Here is a 21754-nt window from a genome sequence, read left to right as displayed (position 1 = left end):
TGGGACAGAATAACGCATGTGAATGGAAACTATGTTCTCATACTCCCTATATAGAGTGGGCATTTGCCATGCAGGTACCGATGCCTGCCTAGAAGTAGAAGAGAACCAAAATACTCAGACATCTCCACGTAAATACTAAATTACAACGCTGCGGTACTCCTTTCTGTACTTTGACAGCACGTTTGACCTGACCATGCAGGTTCTCTGATTCATACCATCCCGGAGCTGAACTAACTGCTGGGGTATGAAGAGATGGTTTACCTCTCATTACAAAACATCCCTAAAAGAACCTAATGTACAGTACAATGCTGACACTCCAGAGATCCTTTCTCTTTCAAGCTTGGTGGTTCTGCTCGCTATAGTCGAATTGTCCCTTCAGCTCTAGCTCATGCTAATCGCATTGCCGTTGGCGTCCATCTCCTTGCGAGTCTTCCTTGCAGCCCATTTGTCGGCAAGCCAAGTGACGATGGCGAGACCCATAGAAGCACTCAGCAACAAGAATACAACAAGAGTGCCGTACAGTGCGAATTTCTACCGAGAAAAATACAATATTAGTAAACAGAGAACAGAAGAAAGTCTTGGGGTTATGGAGAGGGGGGTACTCACGCTCTCCCTGCATAGTGAACCGAAGTTGCCGTTCCCCATGCCCTTCGGCAGGGAAATATCCTCTTCAATCGGCTGGCTGTTCTTGTACTTGCATGTCCATGTCTGAATGCTGTCGAGTTCGGGAGCATTGTGGTTGAGGATGTGTGCATAGATGACGGTGACGAGAGTAACGAGAGTAGACGGCAAGGTGGTGCCGAGAGCCAGAAGGGCTCGGAGAGTGTGTTTGTTCGCGAGGTTGAACTATTATTGAAGGTTAGTTGGCTTCTCCGTTGAGTGAATGTCCGGGATGCCTCACATATGGGACGAGAGCGACGACCAAGAAGGCCGAGCAGAGTACAAGTGTCGTGACTGCAGATCCAACCAGGGCTTTGGCGCCGTTCACATCAAAGTGCTGAGGCCAGAGAGGAAGCCACCATGGGTTTGACGATTGTTGCTTGTTGAACACGTCAAGAGTGTGTGCAGCTGTTCCCAATATGGCGACGCTCATCGCGGCCGATAGTCCCATGATGATGGCCTGGGCCATGTGGAGCGGTGCGGGATTGATCTGCATTGCGACTGTGTATGATGATTTTGCTTGACGAAGGACCGTTTGATATCTCTTTTCTAGTACTGAAAAGATATCTAAGTAGAAAAGATGGCGAATAAAAGTAACGAGGCAGCACAACCAGGAGCAACCTTCGAAAATAAGAATCGAACAAGGGAAGAAAGAAATGTGGAGACTGAAATGAAAGGAACGAAACAAATTCTCAAAGAAAAGCTTCCCTCTTCGAAGTATAAACCTTTTGGCCTGAGTGTCTTGATGAGAACGCACAAAGGGGTGGGTTGACCTTGCCTTTAAAACAGCTTGGTCGCGGTGGATGTTTCATGGGCCTACACCATCCATACAACCCTCCTGCATCGCCAAAAATAAAAGAGTAGCACCAAACGGGCCCTCACAGCGGCAAGCAAAAGGCCCATCGCTCTCTATTGATCACAATCCCAGCATGGTGCTCTGCTTTGATGCGTGGGGTTCAACGCCCAGCGCGTAAGCTGCACGGCTTCAGTTCGTGGTGACATCCGAGTCGAGCGCATTTAGCAGTGATTATTTCCACCATCTCCCAATAATAGACCTTTATGCAGCTGTCTCGTCCCCTTGCTCTCGTCGCGGCCCTGGGGGGCCCGAATAAGCACCCGGGGCTTGCGATCTTCTCCATCTCTCGGCTAGCGGAGCGCTCGTCCAGATTGCTGGTCGCGATGGGGTATGATGACTTGGCCAACCAGGTGAAAGGGATAGGCATTAGGCAGGGGGTAAGTGTCTGAAACGGTAATATGCAAAGTGACAGCCAGCGCTTCTATGATGTTCATGTCCATACATGGGCAGGCAGGCAGGTAGTCGTGGTAGTTAGGGCTTCGAGTCGGCGCTAAATGCTGTAAGGCCATTGGTGTCCCACAGCCAACCACGAAAACATCAATGACTGTATTTGTACACAGTAGGAGGAGTCCCCACAACATCTACAAGAGCAATACTGCAAGACGCAGAGAGCAGAAATATGCAGAAAGTTCTCCTTCCTTTTGTTTGGACTGGATGTACCCAATTAGAATGAGTTTTATATGCCCATGGCATGGTTTCTGTCTGGCCTAGTTAACTCCTCCATTGTATGAAGAACACTACTAATCGCCATTGTCCATGCAAATGATGGTACTCGCACAAATAATAGTACGGGTACGGCTGAACAACGTGGTTAAACGCGAGTCGAGTATCATTCAATCGTCTAGGTCTATGCAGTTGAGAGATACTTGTACAAGTATGTATGTACATACAAAGTACCAGCTAGGGTCAAAGTCAGAATTCGGCGTCAAAAGTTCCGATTCAAGTCAACTGGCCAGTGAGGCCTCCCCCGCTGCCGCCAAAAGCCCATCTCCACTTTCCAACGCCCTGTACACTATTACTCGACTTTCCCTTCCTGGCGGCTTCGAGCGGATGTTTCTGTTCCCACCGCTCATCAGCTTTGAATGCCTCGATGGCTGCATCGAGATTATAGTCTGCCTGTTGGAGGTACATAAGCGCCATGTCATATCTATATCGAGGAGCGAGACTCCCTCTTGGTCAGCCAATATTCACGAACATAATCTCACAAATATAGTAAGGTTCTGCTCACTCGGCAACTTTGCATCCGACCATGAACTTGCGCACTTTGCCTTTCCGGATTTCTTCCTCTTCACTCTCCAAAGGTGTTGGACTTAAGCTCACGCCTCCTTTATAGAACTCGCCTGGTATCAGGACGGTACGGCGTGCTGCTAATAAGTGATCAGCATAGAGTCCGTTCGTTCGCCGGAGAGCATCCGCAGGAACATTATATCGTAAAGATAACGAGGCAACGGAGTCAAGGTCGTGGTCCACGAAGTGTAGCACGTCGGCAGCTTTCTCAACGGAGCTTTTCGGTGGTATGATTCGGCCATTGTCTAGAGAGCTATGTGTGGTGTAAGGTGGAAGTCCATCCGTATCCGTTATCCCTTCTACAGTCTCACTGCCAGATGGTGGCGAGTATGCCGGGGGGTCGCGCAAGCCTTGTGGAAGCAAGCCTTGTGGAAGCGACGAAGGTACTATTGATACTTGACAGAAAGGACAGTAGGTTGCGAACCGCGGGTTGTCTGTTATGCATCGCGCACATACTGCTCGGTGGCAACATTCAAGCCGCCGTTCATACCGAGAAGGCTTCTCGGTCTTCTCATCGTATGTCGGTGGAATAGAGGAGAGAAGCGCTGCGCATGTGCAGCAAGCTTCCGAGGACATGACGAAGATAGCTTATGTTTGTGACGACGTAAGAGTCTACGTAGTATGTTGTTTCCAACGCGAGTCGACCTAAGGCGAGAGTTTGTTGACAAAAGTACTGGGTACTCAGTTGGAAAACGTCATGATATCAGTAAACCGGCATCTCACGTGCCAATGATGAAAGTCCGAATAGGTCCTCTGTACCCTAACACGCGCGCAGATATGTCGCATGCGCCAGTGATATGACAATTGGCATATAGGAATCGTATCCTTGACAGTATCGGCAAGTCACTGGTAACAATCGGATCAATGAACTCATACTAATTCCCATCTGATGTCTTGTGTTGGTTGACCCAATTGCAGTGTCACTTATGATTAATTCGTACCTGGACCCCCACCGCACAGACCATGTTCGGCCCGTCTCGCTTCCGCGCAAGCGCACTGTCGCTCTTGCAAAATTCCACTACAGAACGCGAGAAAAGCTCGCGACTCTTCTTTTCATCGACAATTTCTGCTCTACGTCCTCACCCCAACGATCACCCCCAACAATCGAGGTATGTGCACTGACGACCTCCTCCCGAGTGCCCTTCAGAATGCCTGGGTTGGCAATCGCACCGTCGTCATTGATTGATGGCTGCGATACGCCTTCCCTTCGCAACAAGAGCTGAAGAACCCCCAGTTCCATGCTGAGGGGCACTCTCCTGGCTCTGGCTTCTGAAGGCTAACGAAACAATCTCCAGATACCTCAGTCGCCCTCCTGCCATTGAGAATCTCCTTACAATACCGACAAAATGGTCAAGACTTCCGTTCTCAACGATGCGCTCAACGCCATCAACAACGCCGAGAAGGCTGGAAAGAGGCAGGTCATGATCCGCCCTTCCTCCAAGGTCATCATCAAGTTCCTCCAGACCATGCAGAAGTAGGTTTCATTTCTCTTCTTCTTTTCTTTTCTTTTCTTTTCTTTCCTCTCCCCCTCTTTTTCTACTTTCTCCTCTCTTTTCTTTCATCCTTTCGGGTTGATAACTAGGCAATGGTTTTGATACCCCTACGACTTTTGCCCTTTAAGTTCCCGATAGATTGTTTTTTCGCGAAGGATCTTACACGTCCTCGGATTCTTTCACATGATGTCCGATGTTTATTCTTTCGCAACATACTGACTCAGTCCCAGGCACGGTTACATTGGCGAGTTCGAGGAAGTTGATGACCACCGCAACGGCAAGATCGTCATCCAGCTTAACGGCCGCATCAACAAGACAGGTGTCATCAGCCCTCGCTACAACGTCCAGCTCCGTGACCTCGAGAAGTGGGTCGTCAAGCTGCTTCCTTCTCGTCAGTTCGGTTACATCGTCCTCACCACCTCTGCTGGTATCCTTGACCACGAGGAGGCCAGGAGGAAGCACGTTGCCGGAAAGATCATCGGTTTCTTCTACTAGACTATTGGCTAGATCATTGGGGCCTATCCGGAATGCAGCATAGTTGTGATATGCATGATTGTGCTTGCAGACCAAAATGACAAAAAGTTAAATGACCTTGACGAAAATACTTCTTTGTACTGTTGATATCGTGAGCCCTGAGTCGCAACAATTGTAATCCCCTAGAAGTTGTCCTTCTACCCCAAACAGCTACCGCAAGACGTTTATACTTTCGTCTTTATCAAGCCGTTTTGAGAGATGACATCCATGTTGAAGGCGGCTGGTAATGGTTGTTTATGAGACCAACCTGGAGGGAATCGAGCCGCCGCCGACTCACTTCCTTTCGGGTCTAGCTTCCTCTACATATCGCACTCGAACTAACGTTCCAAGATTGGTACCAATACATACTGGAGCCATCTTCAAAACACATCCGAACGCCTAATAGTGTGACCCAGTTACTCCGTAGCAACTGGTCATGGGGAAAAGACAATATCTATCGCGTGAGGCCCTTTGATCCAGATCTCACCACCAACACGTGAAGCCCCTCGACGAATTCTGGGAAATGAAATTATAAGCATCATACATGTATCTGAAGAGTCCGAATAGATAGGACGTGACGTCGAATGGGAATATGAGCGACTCTTGGCATGGTGGTTTCGGACCAATTGTCTTACGTCACCATAGCTTCCAGAATCTATGTACATGCTCCACGAAAATCTTCGCACTCTTCGAAGATCTTCGGGCATGAACAGCGGACTGATGTTCGTCCAACGTCGTCGCATTTTTGCCGACAATGGCCGGTTTGTAAGCACACGCTTACAAGATAGTAAGATATGATACTGATTGATTATTTATTGATTTATTGTTCATAATGCTCTCCTTCCAATGAGCGACGCCACAGATATGCGCGACATCGATAAGGCTCTAAGCATCTGCAAAAGTCGGCAGTCTGGAAGTAGAACAAGTGTCTCTATCTCGGCCTTTGGCCTTGAAGCAAGTTCACCTCGGCGCATTCAAGACCCACAGCGCTACGGTCCAACTGTTGCAACGATTCCCGTACGGGACTATCTACCGATCAAAGACAGGGCTCCCAGGATGGAATGTGCCTGGCGGAGTTAAGATCTTAACAACATTTAGGATTAATGATCAAAATTTTGCGATCACAAATGGCCGATACCTGGGACATCACTAACACACAACGTCATAGCCAAAACCCATGTTTCAATATGGTACCTAGACCAAAAAAAAATTATTACCAGGTCATTCCTTAAAAGGTTTTGAGCCCTCATTCTCTGGACTCGATTCTCATCAAAGTTTCAACTGTTCAGCTCTACTCCGCGACCTCGACACCAATCTAGGTTTATATAGTTTTATTTTCTGATTATTTTATTCCTCAATCACCACTATGCCTTCATATACTGTGTACAAGGGCACTAAAGACGGCAAGATCGTTCAGTCTACGACTGAGCGGCCTGGTCTCAAAGATGGCGAGGTACTTGTCCGCATCACTGCTTCCGGCGTTTGTGGAACGGACGAGCACTATCGTACCGTAGACAGTATGTATCCCCAGGTCAACATGCAAATTGGGCATCAGGAACCATGCAATACGATTTGTCACGAGACATGGGAATTATTGTGCAGCGCTAACCAGATCGTTACATACAGTGGTGCTCGGTCACGAAGGTGCTGGTGTAGTCGAAGAGGTTGGACCCAACGTTCACCGCCTGAAAAAGAATGACCGCGTCGGATGGGGTTATCAACACAATTCCTGCGAAAGCTGCGAGTGGTGTCTCACGGGAAGGGAAACATACTGCCCCGAGAGAGCCATGTACGGATTCGCCGATCTTGACCAGGGAAGCTTTGCGGAGCGCGCTATCTGGAGGGAGGCCTTCCTGTTCAAGCTTCCTGACGCCTTGGGTGACAAGGAGGCTGCTCCTCTCATGTGCGGTGGCGCAACAGTCTGGAACGCTCTTCGTATGTACAACATCCAGCCCACGGATCGTGTTGGTGTCATGGGTGTCGGTGGTCTAGGTCACTTGGCTATCCAGTTCGCCAGCAAGATGGGATGCGACGTCGTTGTCTTCTCTGGAACCGAGAGCAAGAAAGAAGAGGCTACCAAGTTGGGCGCAAACGAGTTTATTGCCATGAAGGGCAAGACCGAGTTGGATATAAGCCGCAAAGTCGACTGCCTGCTTGTTACCACTAGTGCTCAGCCAGGTATGTCAAAACCAATTGGCCTCGAAGTGAATTTTGCTAACTGTCCTTAATTAGACTGGGAGTTGATTTTGCCCGTAATGGCGCCTGACAGCAAGATTTTCCCTCTCTCTGTCGCCGAAGGCAACTTCTCCATTCCCTACATGCCTCTCCTTCTCAATGGCATCCGAGTCCAGGGTTCCGTTGTTGCCCCTCGCGCACAGCACAGAAAGATGCTTGAGTTTGCCGCCCAGCATAACATCAAGCCCATCATCAACGAGTTCCCCTTGACTGCAGATGGTATTACAGAGGCAATGCAGACTTTGAAGGATGGCAAGATGAGATACCGAGGTGTTCTTTTGCCCCAGAACTAGGCTGCTAATTCTGTGGTTTTCAAATAATGGGTGTCCAAAAGCAATTTCTAGAAGTGGAGTTCAGTGTCAGTGTCAGTAAGAGATACCACCGTTGGGCGTTGAACAGAGGAGAATCTGTGTTTTGTCTAGGTCATTATCGTGTTCCTTTACACGATGCTACGGATGATCTGGGATAGACTTGGCGAATAGACGGGATGATACAATATTTATAGATTAATATACTGAATTAGCGTTATCATGACCTCTATATCTGAATTTGGCCCTGCAATTGTGCCCCTCCATGCACCCGCTTGATGTGCGATTACTGCGTGGGTTTGTTCTAGCAAATGCATGATACGAAGTAAACATTTATTGATAGTATGTTGCTTTATTCTAGTAGCAGTCTTTCCTTATGATTGATGTCGTCACAGGAACAAAGAAGGATGATTTGTAGATGAGCAATGTCGCATGTTATATTGACTTTATATGTAACTTGCCCATCAACGATATAGAGTATCTTGCGGTAACGAATGTATCCAATCAGTTCCACCTACAATGACTAACCATAGAAATCGGCGTTAGAGGAGATTCCAATCGCCTAAGCAGATGGTGCTGGGGGTGCTGGGGGGGCCGAGGGTACTGGAAATCCGGAGGGAACTCCAGAGGGGAAACCGGCTATGTGGATTGTTAGGAAGCCACTTGTGAATACATATACAGTGAGAACTTACGGAAGCCACCTGTGGGAACAGCTGTGGTCAAAGATCAGTCTAACTGTCCTAGGTCAAACAACCAAACATCGCTACTCACGAAATCCGCCTGTAGGTACGGGACGATCAGTGGGTCCTGGTCGAGAATATTAGTAGATGTAGCCTAGTAGAATGAGGAGAGCTTTTCACTTACTTCCACCAGTGGGGCGGCCACTTGGACGACCACTTGGACGGCCGCTCGGACGGCCGCTTGGAATGGCTACATTGGCAGTGAGCAGCTTAACGGATTTGACAATTAAATAAGATACTACTTACGAAACCCGCCGGTGGGGAGCGGTCCAGAAGCTGGCCACTGTTAGTTAACGACCAAACCTTCTAATTCTAAGACTATGTCACTAACGGAAGCTGAAGCTTGGTCCTCCAGCTGTTTGATTGTTAACAGTCGCTCTTATGTGTGTTTATGTATGCCCACTTACGGAAACCCCCCGTAGGTGCTGGTGCTATGCGACTGTCAGTCACTGCCTCATTTCTTCAATGCATGAACTCCATCCACTTACGAAACCCTCCAGTGAAAGATGGGGGTGCCTCCTGACGTTCAACAACAGGGACGGCTATGGTACTGGTGAAGACTTAGTGAATAATCAAATGTAGGACTGATCATGTTGGAACCCACCCTGCGGCCATCAGGACTAGCAAAGCGAATTTCATCTTGATGCGTAGGATTCTCGATTATCTTCAAAGGAGGTAGTAGCAGAAGCGATGTTCCTGGTGATACAATCTTCTTTCTCCGGATTCAACCCTCTCTTTATACTCGAGTTCTCCCACCCCTTCCACATTTTCCCTTCTTGTATTGCTACATCTGCTGAATGATTGTCGTGATCCATTCCATGAAATAGCTAATTTAGCAAAATGAATCGCCAGGGGACACATATGAAAGGTAATATGACACCTAGGAGTAGTCTTTCATGGTTTGTTAGGCGTTTAAGCATGGCCCGTCAGAAGGTTTCCGCTGATAGTAAAGGGAGTGCTCCTATTCACCATTTTTGAATGAAATGAGCATATGCGGGGAACCTGTACACGGAAAGTTCCATTGGCAACGATCAGCACACCCAAAAAGGTTTACGACTAGGTCTATATAGAGGGCAAGGTTTGAAGGACCGAACTCCGGTTGGTGGACTTCATATCAGAGGCTGCGCAGCTCCATGTTAATCCAAAATGAGTGGACTCGGAACATTCCAGGTAGCTGATTGAGATGACGTCCTCGCAATTAGACCAGCCCGCAATCTTGATTCACAATGTGGCGAGTACGCAGTTAACCCTGCACCTCAGCAGAAAAACAGAGTCTGCCCTAACACAATCTTGGAGGATCATTGATAAAATCACTACTTTGCTTTCGGGCCTATTCTTGAGTGCTGCTACGCACGAAGACTTTAACCTTAAAAAAGTGGCAGAATATCTTCAGATATTCCTGCGACGACTCTTGAGAAAAGTAGGAGAATTGGCAAGCTATAGTACAAAATGTTGTGTAGTTTCCTGTTAGCATCACGGAATGCTCTAGGAACATCCACGTTCTGTCTCATTCCACTATCCCGGGTATACATGTCGAAGCAGAGATTGTACGTCTATTACAAAAGATGAATACCACATAGGCAAGCGGGTTGCTCACATTACGGTTTCACTTTTCACCAGGAGAGTGTGATTTTCAGGGTCAGTTCGAGAAAGAGCACATCGACATTAAAAATTGAAACAGTCTTCGTTGTAGAACTGTGCAGGAAATGGTGAAGTGGTGGTCAATATTTCCGACATTTTTACATCCGACATTGATCTAGAACGCGCGCGCTCCCAAGTAGTGAGTAGCTAACCAACTTGCCAGGTACATGGGTATGTGATTAGGCCATGAAGGCGGTTGATTGCACACAAACATGTAAGTATCAGGTACCAGGCACAGTGTGTAGCACCCTGCAGTATACTTAAATCTAGAGGGCTCGAACATATAACATTAATTGACTTAAAGCCGGGTGTGCTTTATTGCACAAGTGGTACAAACAGAGGATCGAGATGCACCGAGGTAAGACTCATATTCTCATTGGTTAAATGTCTGTCAGGCATGTTTGTGATTTCTTCCGCAAACCTGGACGCCTTCCCCAGCTACCCCATTTACCAGTTTTGCATTGATGGCAGTATTCAACAGGGAGGCATGGAGGACCAAGGGATGGGTTACGTATACCAATGACGACTCCTTGATCTAGGGTAAGCCAACATGAGAGGTAGGGAGATCGTCCTACTTACAATATCATGCCTATCTATCCAATAAGACCACTATACATTTGAGAGTCAGACCGAGGGCAATGATGTGATGGAAATCATCTGTTTTCTTACATTGATAAATGAATATGATGCATCCGAGAGAAGATGCGGTGCGCCCTCTTCAAAGCAAGTGATTTGGTTCGATATGTACCTCTATGTATCATTGTCCCGACGCTATTGCAACGGCAGAAGGTGGAGCACACTCCCGGAATCCCCTTGACAATCTGCACTACGTACTTCCATATCTTCCTCCCGCGAAATTCGCCTGCGACAGTATGATGTTCTTCTCCCTCCTGGCGTGTAAGTGCAGGCGTTTCCCTTCGAATTGCACGACAAGAGCATACTTTAAAGTGCAAAAACAGTGGATATCATTCGCACCTAGTCGCTAAAACGGTCCTGACTAGAGTGTTCCGCCGGTCTACAGCTGAATGCGATCTTACTCGTGGTATCGTTACATGGTTTTAATAAATTTCGCTGAATCCCTTCCTGTCCTCCTCCTTGAATCGTTCTATATCCTTCTCCCCCACCTTATGTTGCGCTGCAAGCATGGCCAGCTTGTCAGATCCATCTTCGGACTCATCTTCGCCGTTCTCCACGATCATGTCGCCCTTCAACGCCTCACGCAGTATTGGCTTTTCGGAGTGATTATTAGTAGCTGGTGAGTCGGTTCGATCCGCAGAACATGTCTCGTTGCCTGTCTCGTTGCCATCGCCGAGAGTATCAGCTCGAGCACCGGAACCTAGGCCACCTTCCTCCATCCAATTCTTTTCGCTCATTCTACGAGCAAGTTTGGTTTCTTTACTCTGTTGCCGATGCTTCGAACTAGCCCGCAGTCTGGATCGCCCATGATTCCCATTAGTCGTTTTCGAGGGCGACGAGTAAGCATGTGCATGTTGCATGCCTGGGAAGTAGTCCGAGTCGTCCGAGAATCCATCACCAGAAGCTCGAGTGCGAGCTACACCCGGAGGCGGATGCAAGTGCCTCATGATCGCTGCAGTTCTCGGGGCAGGATTCTGCTGTGTACGTGGAACCGAGGCTGTAGCCTTGTCGCCGTCACTACTGCCCGCTGCATCATCCGAAGTAAAAGAATCGTCCGATGCGTCATTAGGGGAAGCGGGCGTAAGGGGCATCGCAGGACCAGGGATAGTCTTAGTACTTGGCTTCCGACTTAACTTTGAAGGCGTAGGTTCGGCAATGGTCGGAGTGTGCTCAGCTTCTTGAGAAGCGATTGGGTGATCGTCTTTTTCGTCCTCAATGATGCCGCTAGGAAGTGCTGGCGCTGGCAATGTACCGCCCATGTAGTCGGCGGTGTTCTTGCGCATGGCCCGGCGGGGCCAGTTCATCTTGTCATGAGTGCAACCAGTTGCGCAACCTCCCCAGCGGCGCACCGGGATGGTAGGAGAAGAATGCAAGACTCCTGGGGCTGGTAAACCTTTACTAGGGGTACTTGAAATTGGAGTTTGCCCCGTCGGGTTTGCGGCGGCCGCTCTTCGCTTGAGTTCTGACCATGTACGAAGTTCGTTTTGCAATATATATTTTCCGTTTGTAGGATTCTGTTTCATGACGATGAATTCGCAGTGGTTAACGTTTCGCAAATCTTCGAAGTATTCAACAGACCAATGGTACCTGAAGGAACGTCAGCGTGATTGTGGATTGCGCGGGAGGTGCAACGCATGTACGACGACCTACCATTTCATAAGAAATACCCTTGTCATGAGTCCATGTGTCACGAGCACACAGACGCTGGGGAAATCCTCCTCTCCAAATTGGCGCCACATGCTCTCATTAAATCCGCTTATCCTGTCGTATGCATCTGCGGCGCTCTCTCCGTGAGGAATTCGATAGAAAAAATGCCCGTAATCAGCTCTTTCTTGCCACATTCTCTCCATTTCGGCCGAGCACGGTTGAAAGTTGCCAAAGTCCTGTTCACGCAATCGAGGTTCTTCGAAGACCTTTATCTTATGACGTGGAAATGGAGAAGGGGTCGGATCGTCGGAGGTGAGAGTTTTGAGGATGCCTTCGGTAGTTTCTCGCGTGCGACGGTAGGGTGACGTAAAGAATTGGAGTGTATCATCTGGCTTAAGCAGAGAGCGGAGTTGTCTGCCGGCTTCCTCTGCCTATATGGGTTCCGTGGGCTTTGATCAGCAATGAATTTGAGTATGTACAAGCGGAGGTTATGCGAGCGCATACCTGGCTCTGGCCATGAGGTGTCAATTTGACCCTGTGGTCTGGTATAAACTGGTGGATGTCGCGGTTCTTGTTTCCTTCGGACTGGGCATGCCGGACGAGGATAATCATCTGATGGTGCATGTGTCAGAAGGGGTTTGTATGGCTTGACAGTTGCCGTCATGGGCAGATAATACTTACCCGCGGCTTGCCCATGGTGGCGTTGGGTTTGCTGGGAATATATGGATTGCGTGCCGGTGAAGAAAGTAGGTGGAGAATGGAGGGGTCGTAGTTGGGTGGGTTTATGGAGGAGGTATGGAGGTATCTATGGGGAGGAGGTCGGGGAGTGTGCGATGGAAGTGTCTGTAATGTGGAAGATGTGGTAAATGTGGAAGAAGTTGAGGTGTAGTTGTGTCTTTCCAGGGGCGTAATAGGTGTAGGTGTAGGTGTAGGTGAGTGTTTCATGAGAGCTTGGTGGTGGAGGCACTACTTACTTAGTACTGGGGTTGTGTGGCAGTGGCGGCGATTGTCAAATAATTCATTACAGTCAACTGATGTACAGAATTAATAAATGGAAAACACTCCGCCACCCATCCCATTCTCTCAACATTATTAATTAATTCATGATTCATCCTTGGACCAGATCAGGAAGTCTCAATATTCCCCAAAAATTAGACGTACCTAACACAGTATGTATATAGGTAGTTTACTACAATATGATGTGTACTCCGTACATACTATGGAAAATGCCCAGCACTTTATATTGAACATTAGAAACTCCATTTCCTTTTTCCTTTTTCCTTCTATTTGTCTTCCTACTCTTGCTATTCTTCTGATGCTATTCTTTCTTTTACTTGCGCTTCTTCTACTTCCTATATGTATAGTAACTAGGCACCTAGGTATATCCCTATAGTAATGATGATGATGATGAAATTCTGGACGGGGGAGGGCTAGAACAGCACCCTTCTTTCTTGGCAGGTACGTGGGGGCGAATCACGTGCCGTTCCCGTATCTTACTCACGTGATGCTACAGAATGCGCGTACTGGGCAACGGCGCGTCAAATAGTTTCCTCCCTCATCCTGACTGTCTGACTACCTGTATCTATACATTGGTACACAGTACATCTACCTCATAGGTAGATGATCCTCTTTTGCATCACGAGTATTAGTACGAGTACCTACTACGACTAATACTGAAATTGTCTCGCCGTCTTCATACTTACCTTTATTGATCAACCTTCCTTCTTTCCTTCCTTTCGCTCTCCATTCTGTTCAACTCTCATGTCATAACACTTCATTCCTCATACCTCACCCTCGCCCTTCTCCTTCTTCGTCAACACCAACTGATCAAGATTTCGCTTCCCAACGAATATACTCACATTCCATCATGTCTGAAAACATTCCCGAGTCCATCCCCACGTCCGCCGATCCACGCTCCAAACGCCCCGTCAAGCGACGAGCACTCACTCCACGAGCTGGCTATGCCGCAGACGTCGAGGCCCTTTTCGCAAAGCCCGACCGCGATATTCACATTCCAAGTTCGGGCCCAAAAAAAGGCGTCGCCCCGCCCCCAGAGATCGTCGCCAATGTTCAAGGTTCAAGCGCAGGTGCTGGTTCGGGCGAATTCCATGTTTACAAGGCTAGTCGTCGACGGGAGTATGAACGCTTGCGAGCAATGGACGAGGAGGTCAAGAAGGAGGAGAATGAAAAAGACTTCAATATGAAGAAGGACGAGCAGGACAGGAAAGACCGCGAGAAGACCGAGAAGAACAGGGCCAAACGAGAAAAGGCAAAAGCCAGAAAAGCGAAGCAGAAAAAGGGTTCTGCCAATGGTTCAGCTAATGACAACGATGCTGATCTACCCACGCAAGGAAATAAGATCAAGAAGCTCGCGCCAAACTCCGCGCTAAAAAAGCGTCATCAGGAAGAAGAGGAGGAAACACAAAGTGGCGGGGAAGTCAAGAACGCAGCTGAGATAGGCCTTGTCATCGAAGACGACGATTGACGTACAGCCAAAACCACCCATCTCACCCTAATACTAGTCCTATCTGGCGCCTTCTTGATCGCCGATTTTCAGGACCAGAACGTGGCGATCATCCCAGCATCCAAGAATATATCGACCCTGCTCTGGCCCTCCTTCCGACCTATATTTGCGTTTGCGTTTGCCTCGGTGACCTATGGACTTTCGTCATCTATCTTGGTGCGGTCGCAAGGTGGTGTAAGTTCATCGAGTTTGCAAAAGATATCCATAATATGACATCAAGGGGAGAATACTGTTATGTCTTCAAGTCACAACCCAGGTTCGACTACAACTTTATGACCTATATGCCAGCCACTGTTGTGTGTGCTCGCCCAAATCCCTCGCATACCCTGTATTCCATCTCCTTTCAGCCTACAGCGACCGAGTCAACGCCAATCGACCTGAACCTCATCTGATCTTGCGTCAATAATGGCGGTACCTTGCCAAGAGGCTGCATGCATAGTTTGGCCATCCCTACATGGGTCTTTCAGAGATTATTTCAGGTCGAACACCTATCAGTACTATTTGGTTTACTTCTGCGCAATTCTGGGCAGTTCTGGGCAATTTTCTGCCTATCTACTTTCGGGGATTAGGGCACTCATGATTGACGGAATAAGTGCTAAAGATCACCTGGTATAACCAGAGAGAAAGGAAAGGAGGGGGTTAGAGAAGGAATTGATGAATCCCCACGAACACGGTATCGACGCAGTTGTATCAAGCTGTGAGGATGCTGATCCATCGACATTGGTTTACCAACAGTCCGAAAGACAGTATCCCAACGGTTATGGTCGTAGTCATTAGATCTGAAATCTGTGTAGTCCAATCCTTACATCATCTTTTCGTTAAACAATTGACAATTATTATCACTCTTTGCCAACTTTGAACAATACTGCAGTCTGAAGAGCAATGATGATTCCATCTATCTGTAACTATTACCCGACCCATGTTCATGGCTGTATTGATAGCGACCATGGTTGGAACTTCATTGTAGTGGTATTTGGTTTCTCTGAAATTTCGTTGAGTGTCCCTAGAGGCGGAAGTGGATCTTTGGATGCGATTAAAGTGAGGAATAACTATACTATCAAGCAGATTCCTCTCCAGGTATCGAGCCCGTAAAGAAAGTGATATCAATCCATGTGCAATGATACATCCTCGGTGACGACACAATAGGCGAGAAGGGCCCTGGAAGGGCCCTGGAAAGGGCATTGATCGCACGAACGACACATCTGCGATACAAAGTTTTTTCGTATGTGCAATCTGTATACGAGGTAGTATGTGTATATGTACACAGGAGTTAAGTGTGTGTGGTGTGGGTCGACTCAGCCAATCGTACGCTTACAATATTGCAACACCAGCCAACCTTTTCTACGATCTGCCTCCTCTCATAGCTGTGCAACTACTCACATCATTGCGTTGGGAACACAAATTAGGTTTACCATTGCAACGGGCCAAGTTCGCTTTTTCCACTCAAGCTTTCGCAAGCTTGCGCAAGCTTTCGTATTCATACTTGTCAAGACAACTAGGGTACTGGTGGCGTGCCGTGCAATCCGTAGTCGGGTCGTGGTCGCGCGAGCTCTCCCCTTCCGAAAGCCTACTATGCTGCCCACGTGGACTCTATTTCACAAGTTGGGCAACGTTCCTTGAGACTTATTTCCGAATCGACTTGGATCTAGGTGGTTATTGCCGATGCCGACTGCCTATGATATTTCAAATGATACATCTAACCTAATTTCTGCGTAGTGGACGATGATTTCGCCGTTTCCGTGTCTGCTAGGGCGAGCACACAAATATCCTTCATAGTCAAGAACAACTTGGTCGTCGTCCTCATATCGAAACATAGAAAGTATAACAGGGCTGTTAGCCAAGGACAATACCCATCGTTATAATCAAACAAGACGGTCACCGTGGCTTCTAGTCAAGACTACTGGAAAGAATACGGGGTGCTTCCATATAAAGGATACTAGACTGTGAAACAGACGCTTTCAGATCCGCGCTTAGGGCTTTGATCCACCTGTTCAAGCCTCGACGCAGGGGCCTATACGGCCCTAGCTAATGCTTCTCCAAGCTGTGGCACTGTATCTTCTCTTCATGTGGTATTTGAATCCACGTGCACGAGATAGCGCTCAGAGTGTACAACTGAGCGTTCTGATTATCCTACGAATCAGATGCTACGAAGAAGGCATGCGCTCTCATCAGGATGGTAAAAAACGGAGGAAAGAAGTCATAAACTAGGACGTTAACCATCAAGTATATATCGTGATACGAGTCCGCGTCACTCTGTTGCCGCTCTTCTACTATAAAGACCCCGTCGCCATCCTTCGTGCAAGAGTCCCTAAGCAATCCCATTTCAAGAGCCTGGGTACTTGACTGTTTTCCTCATTCCAGTTCATCGAACTTACGTCAGTCATCTCGAAAAACTACCAACTGTTCAACTGTGCTCCCACTGTGACTCCAATGGCGAATTCAACACCCGTTGATAGTCTCGAGGTGAACACCACCACCTCCCTTGACGAGCACAATGGTACCAGCAAGACCTCAAATGCCGTCGTAGAGTCAGTGGCCTCTGAGGATCTAGCTCCGTCCCAAACACAGGCTCTCACGAGACGGCAAAGGATTTCAGATTTGTTCACTATTATCGCAGCTGGCGCTGGCCTAGCCTCAGACGGGTATGTCATGACCTAATTATGGCGGAAATGCAATATGCTCATCGCCCATCAGATATCAAAACAATCTCATGTAAGGTTTACTAGCAAAAACGATATGTGCTCTCTATATGTATTGACGGCTCACAGGACGATGTTGAATGTGCTGTTCACGAAGAAGTATCCCAAGGTGTACACTGCCGCGGTCAAAACTCGAGTCTCCAATGCTCTACTCGTAGGCGAGGTACTTGGCCAGGTAGTCGTCGGCCTTACTTGTGACTATCTTGGACGCAAATTCGCCATCATCCTCACCACGTTAATGGTTGTGGTTGGTGGAATTCTCGCCACTGCTGCTCATGGAACTACCACAATAGGCATGTTCTGGATGCTGACCATAGCCCGTGGTATTGTTGGTTTTGGGGCGGGAGGTGAATATCCAGCTGCCTCGACCAGCGCGAGCGAGTCAGCAAACGAGAGAACTTTGAAGAACCGTGGACCGATATTCGTTCTCGTCACCAATCTACCCCTTTCATTTGGAGGACCACTCGCAGTGATCATCTTCCTCATTGTCATTTCTGCAGCTGGCGTCAACCACTTATCGACCGTGTGGCGCGTATGTTTCGGTATTGGCTGTATCATCCCGCTTGCTGTCTTTTACTTCCGGATGAAAATGCTCAACTCCAAACTCTACAGGCGCGGTGCTATCAAAAAGAGAGTACCTTACCTTTTGGTTCTTCGATATTACTGGAAGGATCTGATCGGAACTGCTGGGGCGTGGTTTCTGTATGACTTCGTAAGTGGCCACCATCGCAATTACTCTCATTCAAATCTAAACGAAAATCTAGATTACTTTCCCCAATGGGGTTTTTTCCGTAAGTTCATTGAATCTCTCCCGCAGATCAACTTAAGTTACTCAGCTTGTTCTATCGCCGAAGTATAAGGGCTAGCATATCTTCAGTAGCTGACGTGAGAAACTTACAGGGCACGATCATTTCCAGCGTTGTGAAAGGTTCCAACATTGTGAAGACTGCTGAATACCAGCTTCTTCTCGGTACAATTGCCCTGCCTGGTGTGTTCATTGGTGCCTATCTTTGTAATAAGATAGGCCGTCGAAGCACAATGATGGTTGGCTTCAGCGGCTATCTCGTTTTTGGTCTCATAATTGGTTGTGCGTACGACCAAATTACTAGGATCATCCCCCTATTCGTTGTCTTCTACGGCTTGATGCAGTCTTCAGGCAACTTGGGGCCTGGCGATATGTTGGGCCTCATTAGCAGCGAGTCATATGCAACTGCAGTTCGTGGGACCTGCTATGGCTTTTCTGCTGCAATCGGGAAAGTCGGCGCTGCCCTTGGTACAGAGGCTTTCACCCCAATCCAGAATCATCTCGGAAAACGATGGACCTTTATCATTGCCGCAATATGTGGTATCGCCGGTATGCTAGTCACGAGATTCTTTGTCCGCGACCTTAAGGGCGATGATTTGAGGCTGGAAGATGAAAGATTCCGTGCCTACCTGGTGGCACATGGATGGGATGGCGAAATGGGTGAGCACGATCTGAAGGGGTCGGCGCATAAAGACGTCGCGCCAGATCTGATCGCGGAAGCGCAAGGGAAGCAAACAGAGCATTAAGAAGACTCAATGACGACTTGGGTATTGGTGTAATTTTCGGATTGTAACCGTTGAATCTCCGGCTCCCTCGGGGTACTTGGGCATCATTAGATTTGTGTAGCAGCCCTTGCGCAAGAGGAACAATGACTCCCCGTTCTTCAAATTGCTGAACAGTATTGTCCTTTATCAGAAACATCTTGGAATAGCCTCAGGGCACGTTCCTGTTGTATTTTCGAGTTCGTCTCAGCTAACGAAGAAACACTATCTCCTCAATCTAGTATGTTGTGCACAAATCAATCGCAAACAACGACTTGACCGCATATTCGATTTTCTAGACAACGTCTTCTGACAACAAAATGATTCAACCATTCAATAAAGCAGAACTTTTCAGATAGGGTGGAAATTTGTCTATATCCTTATGACTTCTTACTTATCTGGTGGTGTCAAAATTATCATCAATATTTTGTCTCCTGTGGCCATAACCGTCGCTCTCACTCTACATGCAGTGTACACGTCTGATACGTGTGGATGGCTTTCACATATGGTGATTCTTGAAAGCATTTTTAATTAGGTGGGATAATTTGGATATTCTAGGATGATATCATCATGAGCTTACGCAGTCAAACATGCCTATATGTACATCTATGAGGAAACCCAAAGCTAAACACAACAAACCTTATGCAAACGCTTTCTTCCCTTTCCCAAATCTAGGATAGAATCGATTCATCCGCCCACATGTCCTAATAGCTGCGTGAAGATCCGATTCTGCATTGACACAATTTACCCGTATATTAAAGAATTGTAACAACTGCATCTATGAGTGGCCATGTTTCATTGACTGGCCCTGCAGCTAGCAGAGCAATCTACGTGTCATATGACTTCATGGAGCATTCATTGTGGGTCATTCACTAACATTCGACTATAGCATAAATTTGCATTTTATTTCCATGCCCCAGATCATTTCTAGTCAAAAGCTTTGGTGTCTTGAAGAGGAACGCTTCGACAACACACACTGTCCTCAACAAGATCATTCATGGCAACAAGAAAATTGCTGATTACTTTACCAGAGCAACAGTTATCGCAAAATTTGAGCCAGACTTCATAGTGGGAATCTTTCCGTGATAATATTTATCAAACATCGTTCTTAGTCAACCCTTCCAAACATTTGGCTGAGGGGGGATGAACCAAGATATATCTTCAGGATGTTCGATGAAAGACGAATTATAATGATCAAAATAAACGTCTAGGCAATGAGTAAGCGTCTGTTAATGTTTCTTTACGCCCTTGAGTACGTACCGGGCTGACCCCGCTCATAGATCCCCGGGATCTTGACTAGAGGGCTGGGAGTCCCGACGACGCCAGGATTAACGACTTCTATATGAGCGCAATTCACATAAAATTGGCTATCATATGTATTCGGGAAGACGTGTTCAAAGCGAAGCAAATACTTCCCAGGTGGTGTCGTTGCAGGTATGGTAAAGTTCCACTGTAAGCGTCAGCATCAAAAGGCCCTAGCGTAGTGATGAAGTGGTAACAGAACTTACACTCTGGACATTGAATGTTCCCCACATTGCCTTGTATCTGTCGTATAGGTTTTTATTTCCTGGATCCTCGAAGTCAAGCGACTGCTCTGTGCGCCCTACGATTTGCAATATCTTGAACCAATCTCCATCTCCTTCGTATCTGTCGACATCATCATGGGGGGACTTTGACATCCACACCGAGCCAAATCCAGGGTGATAGATGCGTGCAATTTTATCCAAACTTATTGTTGGTGCTCCAGCTCCAAATCCAACCTTGTCGCCTGCCTTCAGCACTGCTGTTTTTGTTGTAGACCAGTTTTTGGTAGCGTTGCGACCACAGCGCAAATCGAGGGAAGCGGGATCAGTATTGGGATACACCAAGGCGAGGTTTGGATCGCTCAAGGGTCCATCATAGGGGCTAATCTTGCGAACATATTCCCAAGTATCAGTCCAGTGGTTGTCAAATATCAAGCGACCTGTGAGATAGTGTGCCTGGGACTGGCGAAAGACCAGAGCAACTAGGAGGATAATAGCGTATTTCATTGCTAAATGAAGCGTGATAGACACTACACGGTGATAGAAAAGCTAGTTCAGTCCAGCGATCTGATTTCGACTTTAGAGATCTTTTAAATGTAGTAAGTCCTACTATATCCCTATATGCAATGCTACCTCGTTGTTGCAGTCAAGATTTTGCTCTTGCAGAATTATTACTGGATATATTGAATTTATACCTATTTCTTCATATAGCCTAATAAAATAAGGAGTGTAAGAAGCTTAATACTTCAAGTAGGACATGCTTGTTTGTTGCTTTGCTAGGAAATTGAAAGCTTCAATACATCAAGTAATTCTACTTATTTCCCAGAAAAGTTATAATCCTTCTTCCCTTTACAACGACATTTTAGCTCTTTACATTTCCGCAACCCTATTTTCTGTTCATGGCTGGTTTCCAATCCATCAATTTTAAGCTGACCATCGATGGTACTGCACCTCAGGTGATCTGTGCACTTGTACCTCGGGTAATTCAGGTTGTCTGGGTACAAATCGACATACCCATCTGTCCCTGGGCATATCATTGTGTACCTCCTGAACGGGTTGGTTATGGCTCTGGCTTCGAGCTCTTTGCGACTATTGTCCTCTTGTGGGGTACCAGGATTGCCTGCAGTAGGTGGAGCAGCTTGGATGTTGGAGGTATTGATTACTGCAGCGAGAGTAGCAGTCGCAAAAAGGGAAAAAAGAGAAGCCCTGAGTAATTGCATAGCTGTTGGTAGAAGGTTTCTTGATAAATTGTATAACGATCGTGTAGTCTGTAAAGAGCGAATATGTAGACACTATTGGAAAGATTGAACAATAGTAGGTTGGGTGCGGTTCTCGAAGGTATACCCTAGGCTTGTTTTTATATTTTCACTGGAAGAACACCTTGCAGAATGCACAGTTTGATACAGGAGTCACCGGTGTATACGCA

At 47.3% G+C, this 21754-nt stretch overlaps 9 protein-coding genes across 9 annotated transcripts; 4 read left to right on the top strand and 5 right to left on the bottom strand.

Annotated features, from left to right (window-relative positions):
• Positions 1–197: 197 nt before the first annotated feature.
• BU24DRAFT_87984 (uncharacterized protein) lies at positions 198–1481 on the bottom strand. The gene is made up of 3 exons (XM_033534738.1): positions 902–1481; positions 607–846; positions 198–531 (listed from the first exon to the last, which is right to left on the bottom strand). The coding sequence occupies exons 1-3, from the start codon at positions 1154–1156 to the stop codon at positions 382–384; spliced, it is 645 nt and encodes a 214-aa protein (XP_033377241.1). The 5' UTR covers positions 1157–1481; the 3' UTR covers positions 198–381.
• A 653-nt stretch (positions 1482–2134) lies between these two features.
• Positions 2135–3706, bottom strand: BU24DRAFT_428891 (uncharacterized protein). Its single transcript, XM_033529590.1, has 2 exons — positions 2745–3706; positions 2135–2681 (listed from the first exon to the last, which is right to left on the bottom strand). The coding sequence occupies exons 1-2, from the start codon at positions 3377–3379 to the stop codon at positions 2456–2458; spliced, it is 861 nt and encodes a 286-aa protein (XP_033377240.1). The 5' UTR covers positions 3380–3706; the 3' UTR covers positions 2135–2455.
• A 432-nt stretch (positions 3707–4138) lies between these two features.
• On the top strand, positions 4139–4821 carry BU24DRAFT_428890 (putative 40S ribosomal protein S22). Its single transcript, XM_033529589.1, has 2 exons — positions 4139–4277; positions 4527–4821. Exons 1-2 carry the CDS (start codon positions 4150–4152, stop codon positions 4789–4791), a joined length of 393 nt encoding a protein of 130 aa, XP_033377239.1. The 5' UTR covers positions 4139–4149; the 3' UTR covers positions 4792–4821.
• A 1354-nt stretch (positions 4822–6175) lies between these two features.
• BU24DRAFT_359211 (GroES-like protein) lies at positions 6176–7337 on the top strand (the record flags this gene model as incomplete). Its single annotated transcript, XM_033524032.1, has 3 exons — positions 6176–6326; positions 6436–6987; positions 7042–7337. 3 exons carry the CDS (start codon positions 6176–6178, stop codon positions 7335–7337), a joined length of 999 nt encoding a protein of 332 aa, XP_033377238.1.
• A 577-nt stretch (positions 7338–7914) lies between these two features.
• BU24DRAFT_468317 (uncharacterized protein) lies at positions 7915–8731 on the bottom strand (the record flags this gene model as incomplete). The annotated part of the gene is made up of 9 exons (XM_033532513.1): positions 7915–7991; positions 8045–8065; positions 8124–8159; positions 8217–8282; positions 8339–8368; positions 8424–8447; positions 8500–8523; positions 8581–8642; positions 8697–8731. 9 exons carry the CDS (start codon positions 8729–8731, stop codon positions 7915–7917), a joined length of 375 nt encoding a protein of 124 aa, XP_033377237.1.
• A 2060-nt stretch (positions 8732–10791) lies between these two features.
• On the bottom strand, positions 10792–12712 carry BU24DRAFT_437462 (phosphoglycerate mutase family protein; the record flags this gene model as incomplete). Its single annotated transcript, XM_033530209.1, has 4 exons — positions 10792–11956; positions 12020–12447; positions 12521–12628; positions 12698–12712. 4 exons carry the CDS (start codon positions 12710–12712, stop codon positions 10792–10794), a joined length of 1716 nt encoding a protein of 571 aa, XP_033377236.1.
• Positions 12713–13674: 962 nt separating this feature from the next.
• BU24DRAFT_87907 (DUF1168-domain-containing protein) lies at positions 13675–14723 on the top strand. The gene has a single exon (XM_033534737.1). It carries the CDS (start codon positions 13884–13886, stop codon positions 14499–14501), a length of 618 nt encoding a protein of 205 aa, XP_033377235.1. The 5' UTR covers positions 13675–13883; the 3' UTR covers positions 14502–14723.
• A 2136-nt stretch (positions 14724–16859) lies between these two features.
• On the top strand, positions 16860–18859 carry BU24DRAFT_87894 (MFS general substrate transporter). The gene is made up of 5 exons (XM_033534736.1): positions 16860–17182; positions 17235–17252; positions 17309–17951; positions 18004–18030; positions 18140–18859. The coding sequence occupies exons 1-5, from the start codon at positions 16971–16973 to the stop codon at positions 18788–18790; spliced, it is 1551 nt and encodes a 516-aa protein (XP_033377234.1). The 5' UTR covers positions 16860–16970; the 3' UTR covers positions 18791–18859.
• An 860-nt stretch (positions 18860–19719) lies between these two features.
• On the bottom strand, positions 19720–20835 carry BU24DRAFT_497497 (lytic polysaccharide monooxygenase; the record flags this gene model as incomplete). The annotated part of the gene is made up of 3 exons (XM_033534272.1): positions 19720–20012; positions 20066–20255; positions 20314–20835. 3 exons carry the CDS (start codon positions 20833–20835, stop codon positions 19918–19920), a joined length of 807 nt encoding a protein of 268 aa, XP_033377233.1. The 3' UTR covers positions 19720–19917.
• Between the last annotated feature and the right edge of the window lie 919 nt (positions 20836–21754).

Source organism: Aaosphaeria arxii, assembly GCF_010015735.1.
Source record: "Aaosphaeria arxii CBS 175.79 unplaced genomic scaffold BU24scaffold_15, whole genome shotgun sequence".
In the NCBI taxonomy this organism is placed as follows: domain Eukaryota; kingdom Fungi; phylum Ascomycota; class Dothideomycetes; order Pleosporales; genus Aaosphaeria; species Aaosphaeria arxii.
This window is presented reverse-complemented; position numbering and strand designations above follow the sequence as displayed.